This window comes from Taurulus bubalis (genome assembly GCF_910589615.1).
Source record: "Taurulus bubalis genome assembly, chromosome: 3".
Taxonomy (NCBI): Eukaryota; Metazoa; Chordata; class Actinopteri; order Perciformes; family Cottidae; genus Taurulus; species Taurulus bubalis.
The window spans coordinates 39,774,469-39,786,324 of NC_136591.1; the positions used below are offsets into that span (position 1 = coordinate 39,774,469).

The 11,856-nt window shown below is 44.6% G+C and overlaps 1 protein-coding gene across 1 annotated transcript; it reads left to right on the forward strand.

The window, feature by feature from the left end:
• Positions 1-3,544: 3,544 nt before the first annotated feature.
• Positions 3,545-5,746, forward strand: LOC306734108 (tripartite motif-containing protein 16-like). The gene has a single exon (XM_079215440.1). It carries the CDS (start codon positions 3,578-3,580, stop codon positions 5,270-5,272), a length of 1,695 nt encoding a protein of 564 aa, XP_079071566.1. The 5' UTR covers positions 3,545-3,577; the 3' UTR covers positions 5,273-5,746.
• Positions 5,747-11,856: the final 6,110 nt, after the last annotated feature.

Consider the following 11,856-nt stretch of genomic DNA (forward strand, 5'->3'; position numbering starts at 1 on the left):
CAATTTAAACCTCGTCCTGAACGATGCATGCCAAAATGTAACAAAGGTAAAAGATTTCAATGATTCTGTGATTCTTCAAAGCAGGGCCTACACTTAAACGGCTATGCCCGACGCGTTGGGCATCCCGGCATGATGCTGTGCGCTCTCTCCGCTTTCGCTTTAAAGACGTGATGAAAGCACTGACGAAAATATGTCTATTGTCCAACAAAAAGGAAGAGTGTGCCGAGGGACTCAAACACAGCATGGAGAATTTCGAGTTTGTCCTCCAAACAGTTATACAGGGTAAACTTCTCCAAACTGTAAATGTTGTTTCACAGAGCCTCCAGAAACAGAATGTGGATGTTTTGCAGGCAAGCGAATATCTAGCCGGTGTATCGCAGAGCCTTGCTGAACTCAGAGGGGAGTTTCAAAGCCTTAAAGAAAGTGCCCAAGATCTTGCCCAGTCCTGGGGCATTCCTCCCACATTTCTTCAAAAACGCGCCAGGCGCACCAAGAGGCATTTCGATGAGTTATGCGAGGATGAGAGGCTGCTGGATCCCGAGGAACACTTTAAAGGGTCAGTGTTTTACCAGACTGTAGACATAGCCATTACACAGGTCACCCGTAGGTTCAGTGGAATGCAAGAGGTGGCAAGGAGGTTTGGGTTCCTACGCCCACGAGAACTCCTGTCAAAGTCAGACAATGATATGTACCAGTCAGCGAGTGCCCTTGCTGAGCAAGACTCTGATGACTTATCCGCGGACTTCCCAGACCAGGTGCTCGCCTTAAGACAGGCGTTAGAGTTCGCCATCAGGGAAATAAAAAATGGCTCAATTCATGATTTAGCGAACACGCTAATAATGAAACACAACTCCATACTATCAAGTGTGTCTGATGTAGCCACGGCCATCAAATTATTTCTGACAATACCCGTGACTGTCGCAAGCGCTGAAAGGTCATTTTCCAAGCTAGAACTGATCAAAACATATCTCAGAAGCTCCATGTCACAAGAGAGGCTGTCAGGTCTGGCCATCCTTAGCATAGAGAGTAAACATGCGCGCAGTTTAGATGTAAAGAGCGTGGTTAAAGCCTTTGCACACAGATTTGCTAAAAGACGCGCACATGTGTATTCAAATGCAAACCTGTAGAAAGTAGCCTACCGGTGTATCGACTATATGTAGGCATATTTGTTATGTTGTTGTAACATATGTTCTGTTTGAGCTGTTCGATAGGCCCTAGCATATGTTTTTCAGTTGGAATACATTTGTTCTCTGTTTGAGCTGTTTTTTTCTGATTGAATGCATTTCCCTCAAAAGAAAAGCTTTGGTCCTGTTCGTTTATCTTTGGATAATGACCGCTGGACAATACATTATCCCTTACATATGGAGGGGGGGGGGGGGGTCTCTCAGGGTTATTCTGCAGGGGGGCCTCATGTGTTTCCGTTACGGCACTGACTGTATTTACGCTCATCCTCAGCAAGCAGTTAAGGTTTCGCCAACTCCTCGTTTCTCAGAATAGAACCAGAGTTGGTTTGTCGCTAAGTGAGGAGAACCGGTGAGAAACACGAAGAGGTTGGTGGTGAACCGCGTGCTTCTACTCAGACTGAAGCCTCCAGGCTGCTCGGGGTTTGCAGAGGGACGGCTAGCTACAGCGGCTAACGACTGAGCTTCCTTAGTGCAGAGCCGTGCTTCTAACCTCCAACATAGCAAAGAAACTACACTCATTACATGTACCCTTAAGGGAGGCGGAGGAACGGCTAAACATGTGACACACTAAAGCAGAGAGAGCAGGAGAGGTCGAGAGGGAAGCCATCGCTAGCTGCTAAGCTAAAGTACGGGAGCTCAACTACGTGTGAACCAGTGGCGGTGCGTCAATAGAGGGCGCTAGGGCGCCGCCCCTCTTAAAATTTTGCGAAAAAAAAAGAAAAGAATTATTATATACCAAATAATTGAAATAAGAAATATACCGTGTTGACGCGCTAAATGTGTGGGAGAGCGTAAGCCCCTGTCAACAACCAGTTAAATGTGACCAAATATAATATATCGCCGTTCATCATCACTGAGGAAAGCCCCTCCCCTCTCGGGCGCCGGCCAAATGTGAGTCTATGGAAGCGAGCAAACATTTCAGGGGCGTTACGGCGAGGACAGCTTCTCATTGGCGGATGAAACAAGAATCTTCGGGCGCATAAAAGTGCGCCCTAGCCAATGACATCGTTTCTTATTTCAATGTGATTGGACTATGCGTCGAATCAGAGACCTTTATCATTCCCTCACAGCCCATACAGCTCCCACGCAGCTATCACGTATCTTTCCCACAGCAGAACACATGTTGGACATTGTCAGATTTGGGTAGATATCACATCAGACTAAAACCTTTTCTAAAATACCAATTCAACCCCCAACGTGTGTGTGTGTGTGTGTGTGTGTGTGTGTGTGTGTGTGTGTGTGTGTGTGTGTGTGTGTGTGTGTGTGTGTGTGTGTGAGCTCCAGGCTAGAGCATCAAAGTGGCTCTTGGCCTTTTGTCTGTTGATGAGCCATCAAGACCCACAAAACATAGTGTTTTGTCTGTAGTATGAAGCCTGTTTGTAGTCGATATTTCCCCACATCTTATCTGTCTCTCTCTATATATTTATCTGTAGGTTGGTGTCACCATACTTGGACACACCAGGGAACGCGTTGCCTTCAAAGACCACCTCACCAGTGCCTCCTTACTGCAGGGCCCCCAGTTTAAATGTCTTTACAAGCAGTGGGGCCTACTCTGTCAAACACCCAATGTAAAATGTGATGTCTCTCTTTCTGAATCTATTCTGCTCTAAACCTCTTTCATGTGAGGCTGTGGGCACCTCTTTTATTCTGTAAACCTCTGAAACCCAACCCAATGTTTCTTAAACCATTCTGCTCTGAACCTCTCATGCCCAAAGTGACACTTTGTTGATAGTTGTTATTGGACAGTGTTGAGCTCTGTGTTGTCTTGAAATAAAGCTTTGTTTTTTAGAATATTCTACTCAAAGCCTCTTTTCTTCTCATTGTGAGGTGCTATTTAAACCGCGCCGCCCAACTGCGCCCCCCCAAAAAGAAATTCACCAGCCACCTGTTGTGCAACTCGTTCAGCAGGAAGAACACACACACACACACACACACACACACACACACACACACACACACACACACACACACACACACACACACACACACACACACACTGCTGTGAAAGCTTTAATTCTGCTGGGTTCTTCAAATAGGAATAAAACTGCACACATACAAATTGAAGCTTGAAATACTGGTTTATCACTCGCAGAAGTATTTTTTTTAAAGAGTAAAACAAAGTTCACATTCACAGCGCCGCTCCTCTTCCTGGAATGAACCACAGCTTGATAAGCCCTCCCTCTTCCTCCTGCTCTCTAACACAGCCGCTGGACTCTGTCCTCTTCCCTCCCCTTCAGATCTACAGCTTTACAGATGGGTGTAACCAACATGGTGTGAAGCAATAGAGCTGACGCGCCCCGTTCACTGAACATCACGTGTTGTTCAGATCAAGTCAAAGCAGAGTCGTTTCTCAGGAAGTGAAACTCAGACAGTCGTTGCTACTGAGAGCTGAAATGGCGCAGCAAGGAGTTCAGCTGGATCGGGAAAGCTTCTCTTGTTCCATCTGTCTGGATCTACTGAAGGATCCGGTGGCTATTCCCTGTGGACACAGCTACTGCATGAACTGTATTAAAAGCCACTGGGACGAAGAGGACGGTAAGAAACTCCACAGCTGCCCTCAGTGTAGGCAGAGCTTCACACCGAGGCCTGTCCTGCTGAAAAACACCATGCTGGCAGCTTTAGTGGAGGAGCTGAAGAAGACTGGACTCCAAGCTGCTGCTGCTGATCACTGCTATGCTGGACCTGAAGATGTGGGCTGTGATGTCTGCACTGGGAGGAGACGGAAGGCCTTCAAGTCCTGTCTGCAATGTGTGATCTCTTACTGTGAGAAACACCTCCAGCCTCATATTCAATCACCTGCCTATGAGAAGCACAAGCTGGTGGAGCCGTCCAAGAAGCTCCAGGAGAACATCTGCTCTCGTCACAATGAGGTGATGAAGATCTTCTGTCGTACTGATCAGCAGTGCATCTGTTATCTCTGCTTAATGGATGACCATAAAGGCCACGACACAGTCTCAGCTGCAGCAGAAAGGACCGAGAGGCAGAGAGAGCTGGAGGGGAGTCGACTAAACATCCAGCAGAGAATCCAGGACAGAGAGAAGGACGTGAAGCTGCTCCATCAGGAGGTGGAGGCCGTCAATCTCTCAGCTGATGAAGCGGTGAAGGACAGCGAGAAGATCTTCACCCAGCTGATCCGTCTCCTGGAGAACAGAAGCTCCGATGTGAAGCAGCAGGTCAGATCCCAGCAGAAAAGGGAAGTGAGTCGAGTCAAAGAGCTTCAGGAGAAGCTGGAGCAGGAGATCGCTGAGCTGAAGAGGAAGGACGCTGAGCTGAAGCTGCTCTCACACACAGAGGATCACAACCAGTTCCTACACAACTACCCCTCACTGGCACCACTCAGTGAGTCTACAGACTCCACCGGCATCGACATCCGTCCTCTGAGATACTTTGAGGACGTGACGGCGGCTGTGTCAGAAGTCAGAGATAAACTACAGGACGTCCTGAGGGACGAGTGGACAAACGTCTCACTGGCAGGGACTGAAGTGGACGTTTTACTGTCACAAGCAGAGCCCACGACCAGAGCTGGATTCTTAAGGTATTCACGTGACATCACTCTGGATCCAAACACAGCATACACATATCTGTTATTATCTGAGGGGAACAGAAAAGCAACATTAATGAAGGAACATCAGTCTTATTCTAGTCACACAGACAGATTCACTGATTGGTGTCCTCAGGTCCTGAGTAGAGAGAGTCTGACTGGACGTTGTTACTGGGAGGTGGAGTGGAGAGGAGGAGTTTTTGTATCAGTCTCATACAAGAATATCATCAGAACAGGGAACAGTAGTGAATGTGGGTTTGGATTGAATGACAAATCTTGGGCGTTAGAATGTGGCAACAACAGTTTTGCATTCCGGTACAACAACATCACAGCTCCCGTCTCTGGTCCTCCGTCCTCCAGAGTAGGAGTGTACCTGGATCACACAGCAGGTGTTCTGTCCTTCTACAGCGTCTCTGAAACCATGACTCTCCTCCACAGAGTCCAGACCTCATTCACTCAGCCTCTCTATGCTGGAGTTGGGATTTATAATTATAATGATGGAACCACTGCTGAGTTCTGTCAACTCAAACAGACAGAAGTGATTTAAGGGACAGCAGGTTCAATTATGTGTTTTAATTCTTAAACTGATGTTATTGTTCGAGAGCTGATTTCTCTTCACCTGTCAATCAAACATTGTGGGCGGTGCTTTGACGTGTTCTCATTATTGTTGTGTAGATGTTTGAGCTCCTTCCTGTGTCTGTTTAGTCGTGGAGGCTCTCACTGCTCATGGTCATCTTTGTTGACCTGAACTCATATTTCTCTGCAGGAAAATGTAAACTTCTCTGATCTCTAAATGTTTGATGAATATTGTTGTTGATGTATTTGTTGTTGTGTCTCTTCCTCTGCATGGGTCTTAAAGAGAGAAAGCACCAGAGCTTCTTTATCCTAGATATTTTATTCTCACCACTTCCTGTAAAGTATTCTATCTTTATATGTGTGAGACTAAATGTTGTTGTTGTCTGAATCAACATACAAATGATGTACTATGTTGTATTATAAAATAAAGTATCATGATCATAATCAATAAGGAAGTCATTCACTATTATTTTACATAAGTGAGATTCAGGTGAAACTAATTTAACAGACTTTACTGATGGGATGTGAACAAACTGAAGGTTTACATCAGGGGTGTCAAACTCATTTTCACCCCGGGCCTCATCAGCATCATGGTCGTCCTCAAAGGGTTGTAACTGTAACACTGTAGACATTTAACTCCTCCCAGCATCATGTTAACTGTCTTTGTATCAGATTATTGTTTATTCAAGTGTACAAATATTGTACATGCATTTATATGAATGTAAAAATATATGGAAGCAAATTTCTCTGTTACTATGACAGAAGTCCATTTAATTTAGGGTTAAGAAACCCACATTACTAAATTATGATAAATATACAATTATAAAGATCAAACTTAAAACAGAAGAAAATAACAAAGACAAAGATCAAACGCACGTTGTTATTATATTAACTTTCTTTAAAGCTTTTTTGTCACAGTTGAGAAAGACATAACTGGTCCAACAAGTAATTGTGAGCAAATAAAGACATGCATGTGGTCTGGGGCAGTGGTTCTACTGGTCTGGGGCAGTGGTTCAACTGGTCTGGGGCAGTGGTTCAACTGGTCTAGGGCAGTGGTTCTACTGGTCTGGGGCAGTGGTTCTACTGGTCTGGGGCAGTGGTTCAACTGGTCTGGGGCAGTGGTTCTACTGGTCTGGGGCAGTGGTTCAACTGGTCTGGGGCAGTGGTTCTACTGGTCTGGGGCAGTGGTTCAACTGGTCTGGGGCAGTGGTTCCACTGGTCTGGGGCAGTGGTTCTACTGGTCTGGGGCAGTGGTTCCACTGGTCTGGGGCAAAGGTTGAACTGGTCTGGGGCAGTGGTTCAACTGGTCTGGGGCAGTGGTTCAACTGGTCTGGGGCAGTGGTTCTACTGGTCTGGGGCAGTGGTTCTACTGGTCTGGGGCAGTGGTTCCACTGGTCTGGGGCAAAGGTTGAACTGGTCTGGGGCAGTGGTTCTACTGGTCTGGGGCAAAGGTTGAACTGGTCTGGGGCAGTGGTTCCACTGGTCTGGGGCAAAGGTTGAACTGGTCTGGGGCAGTGGTTCTACTGGTCTGGGGCAAAGGTTGAACTGGTCTGGGGCAGTGGTTCCACTGGTCTGGGGCAAAGGTTGAACTGGTCTGGGGCAGTGGTTCTACTGGTCTGGGGCAAAGGTTGAACTGGTCTGGGGCAAAGGTTGAACTGGTCTGGGGCAGTGGTTCCACTGCCCCAGACCAGTTGAACCACTGGTCTGGGCCAGTGGTTGAACTGGTCTGGGGCAGTGGTTCCACTGGTCTGGGGCAGTGGTTCCACTGGTCTGGGGCAGTGGTTCTACTGGTCTGGCTGCAGGACCCACCTTGACCCCTTCATGACAAGCTGAGATCCAATGTAAGGAACATTTTCAACTTCTCAAATTAATTTAATGATATGGTGCAGTTTAAACCTGAGAAAGTACACAATATCACAATATGCCAACATACATTTTTTTTTAATAAACATTCCCTTTTGCACTCAATTAAAAACCAAAAAGTGCATCTTAAGGACATGAGGTAGTACAACACACATAATATTTGTATAACTTCAGCCTTTTTAACAGACTCAGTGTTTTCATGCACAAACATGGAATAAAAAAGTCGGTAATGAAGCTTAACTATCACAAATAGTCCAATGTGTAAAATCATGCAAGTAAGACGTGTTGTGAACGCAGCATTGAGGAGTGTGAATAGATGGCACTCCGCTGCATAAAACAATCTCCTTCAAAATAAAAGCACGTAAAAAATCCCCTTCAAAATAAAAGCCCATGCAAAGGTCCGCGATTCACTGAAAACGGGTCCATGAAGCCACATAAAATAACGCGGCGGGCCTTGAGTTTGATGTGGTTTACATGATGAATAAAGTATTTCTTGTTTCAAGAATGAACAAAGTTCTTTCTTCTTTTGTCTTCCCAAAAAATGCCCAAAATATAAAATACAGTTACTGGCAAACATTAAAATGTGACGCCCACCAAAGTGTCATCACGTGTGTTGATGTGCTTTGGTTTCCTGTGTAGCCGCCATGTTTTTACAGTGTAATATGACTCTGGTATGTTCTAGAAACAGTTTGATAGCTGGCTGACGCGCCTTCACTGTGTGTGTGGGGTTCATCCCGGCTTGTCTCCAGCAGGGGGCGGGGTTACGCTTTGTCCATCATTGTTGCTGAGAGCTTGTTCTTCACCTGTCAATCAAACAATGTGGGCGGTACTTTGTAATCTTATTATTGTTCTGTAAATGTTTGAGTTTGTTTAGGTGGAGCTCAGGGAGGTGACGTCAGGGGAGGCCTCACCTGTCATGAAAAGTAGAAAACTAAGAGGTTGTGTATTTATTATGTGTCCCTTCTTGACCAGCGATGACTTGTTTATCTGCATGTCATCATTCCACCGCCCAGATTATTAGTGAATTTAATCCATGACAAGCCAGAGTTCACAGCAGGAAGCAGAGTTTCAGTCTTACATGCTTCTCTGTGCTTCCATTAGACAAGTTCCCCACCCAAAACCCTACAGAGACTGTCTGCACACGGCCACTGGAGTTAATTAAGTCAAAAGTAAACACAAGAAAATACAAAATAACCTCATGAAAGTTAACACCACCAACACAAAAGTGCAACAAAATGGGATAATTAAATGTGGACTCTGTCATCTAAAGCTGTATTAGTGAAATTTTTTATCAGATGATCATATTGATTTATTCTGTCTTACTAAAAGCGGGCCATGTCATTGTAACGACGCACTGCCTATCGCTAAGGCTGAGCCCTACAGAGGAAACTCATCTCTTTACCCTTTCGCTAAGGCTGAGCCCTACAGAGGAAACTCATCTCTTTACCCTTTCGCTAAGGCTGAGCCCTACAGAGGAAACTCATCTCCAAACAAATGCAATGCGATCCACAAATAAATCCATACAAATCCACAAAGAAATGGAAAAATCAACGCACAAATACATACAAATGTAGAAATATATTTGTGATTTTTTTTTTTTACATTTAAATAAATTATTGGAATGTATTTGTAAACCCTTCTGTGTGCATTTGTAAATCGAAAATATTTGTGAATCTTTCTGTCATCATCTTTCTAGCCAGGTATGAAGAATAGGGCCCAGAGCAGTTCTTAAATAACACATGAGAGGTTTAAGAGAAGTTGTCACAATAATGATACTAAATGTGTTGTGTTTTATTATATAACAATACATTCATTAAGTGTATGTTGGAAAGATTGTTGCTGGACGCTGTTGTAAAGTCATCAATCAGGACATTATTGCAAGAAGAAGCAGAGTCAGAAAATACAACATGTTAACTTTAATAATTGCAATTTCAAGTCTTCTCTCCTCAAGACAGCATGCATTTAACAGAAAACTGTTTTCCTCCAACATTGTCATAGAAGACAAATCATGAATAAAAACATTTGTTCTTATAAAGTAATTTTGGGGCATTGATTACACAGATGATCATTTATCATGAACGTGCACCAATTCCTGATCATGTGACTTTCATCCAGTTGAAACGATCACTTTAACACATAATTGTTCCTTCATGAGGTCCATTATCTGAACACATATAATCCAACAATTACTTAATGTGTATATATATATATATATATATATATATATATATATATATATATATATAAATATTATATATATTAATATATACATATATATATATTAATATTAATATAATATTAATATATGTCTGTTGTATGTGTCCACACAAGAGCTAAACATCCCACCTGTCCTCAGCATGAGTTCTCAGTTCGACCACAAGGGGGCACAACAGACTTTCAGACAGACTTTGAATACTACTGTTTATTTACTAAGTCCCTGTTATGACTGGTGAACCAAAGGGGAAAAAACACAGGACTCAAACGCACGACCCAGACAGCAGCATTAGGTGGAAGATATATACTAATATACTGTATATTGATAATGTATACATGAAAAACTTGAAAGTTCATGACCTGGAGATTGCCCCACCTCTCAGGGACAACCCTTCATATTCAGTCACATGTGACGTTGAAGACCGTTCCATAAAAATAGGAAATTACACTTCCAAGTCAAATCCACACGCAAAGAAAAAAAAAAAACGCAGAATTGTAAAGAGAAGTTGATTTGTCCATATTGTTATAAATAAATGCTTTCTAAGACATTATGATTTGTTTTTGCCCTCATTGTAATTTTATTAAAAGTGTTACTTACTGTGTTAACAAAGCGAATACCTACAACTGTATTCAGGATGACAATAACTCTTCATGTGCGAACTGTATTTGTTTTATGTTTTGTCCTAACTTTTCCCGGTGGTCCTGAATGCAACACCCAAATGGGAAGTGCACTCTCAGTGAAGGAGGATCTCCACGGGGCGTCTGTCTGAGGATCCGGATCACGTTTCTGAAGTGTTCACGTCCACTCCGATGAGAAGGAAACATCCGTTCCGTGTGTTCCGGTGATGAATCCTCGCGTTTATCTGGTCGCCACTCTGCTGATTTGTTTTACTGATTACGCTCACATACTTTTACTGAAGGAACTTTTTACTGCAGCTTGAGCATTTTTTACAGTGTGGCATTAGTACTTTTACTGAAGTAAAGTATCTAAATACTTCTTCCAGATATGTAAAGGGTTAAAGTCTGAAAATGGGCCCAATGTATTTAAAAACCTTCCATCAAAACACGTCCTTTATTTAGAAGCAGAGTTACGTAACAGGTCAGACTTGAACCCTCAATCACTCAGAAATCTCTGAAGTGAAGCGTGATGTGAGTTTGTGTCACACTTTGGTTTTAAATATGCAGTGTTGGAATCTAGTTTACGCCTACCAGAGGGGAGGAGTTGGAACAGCTTGTGTCCAGGGTGTGAGAGGTCTGCAGTGATCTTTCCAGCCCGCTTCCTGTCTCAGGAGGTGTACAAGTCCAGGATGGAGGGCAGGCTGCAACCAATAGTTCTCTCTGCAGACTTGACTATCCGCTGTAGTCTGTCTCTGTCCTGTCTGGTGGCCGATCCAAACCACACAGTGATGGAAGAGCAGAGGACAGACTGGATGATGGAGTAAAACAGGATCAGCAGGTTGAACTTCCTGAGCTGGCACAGGAAGTACAGCCTCTGCTGGGCCTTTTTCTGGATGGTGTTGATGTTGGCGGTCCACTTCAAGTCCCGGGAGATTGTGGATCCCAGAACCTGAAGGACTCCACTGCAGACACAGGGCTGTTGTGTATGGTGAGGGGGGGGGGGGGGGGGGGGGGGGTTGTGTTGGGGGGCAAGGAGGGTAAGGAGCTCGGACATCAGGGGGAACCTTGGAGATAGGGTAAGGAGCTCGGACATCAAGGGGAACCTTGGAGATAGGGTAAGGAGCTCGGACATCAGGGGGAACCTTGGAGATAGGGTAAGGAGCTCGGACATCAGGAGGAACCTTGGAGATAGGGCAAGGAGCTCGGACATCAGGGGGGAACTTGGAGTTGAGGCACTGCTCCTTCGTGTCGGAAGGAATCAGCTGAGGTGGTTCGGGCATCTAGTCAGGATGCCTCCTGGACACCTCCCATTAGAGGTTTTCCCAGGCAGGTCAACTGGTAGGAGAGCCCGGGGAAGACCAAGGACACGCTGGAGGGATTATATCTCCTAGCTTGTCTGGGAACGCCTCGGGATTCCGCAGAAGGAGCTGGAAAATGTTGCGGGTGAGAGGGAAGCTTGGGTCGGCCTGCTGGGCCTGCTGCCACCGCGACCCGACCCCAGATAAGCGGATGAAAATGAATGAATGGATCATTTTTATTTTGATAACAAATGAAAAAGGGGTCTCACAGACTCGAACACCATACAAGGGTTAACGCACTTGTGTTCCCACAGGTATTCCTTTGGGAACATAAATATTTAGTATAGCCAAAGCAAAAGTTGGTGGTTTTCATCAACGTGAACTGCCTTCTAGCTCTGAATGTCCTCTTGATGTCACTCACCTGCACTGAACTCAATACAGCCAGCATCGTTGGCAGTGAAAGCAAATTAATACTTCCACAAATTAAACTCTATTTTCCTCCATGACTTTTCTTTTTTTAATTCATCCATTGATAGTTTAGCGAGGGCGGGGCTATGCAAAT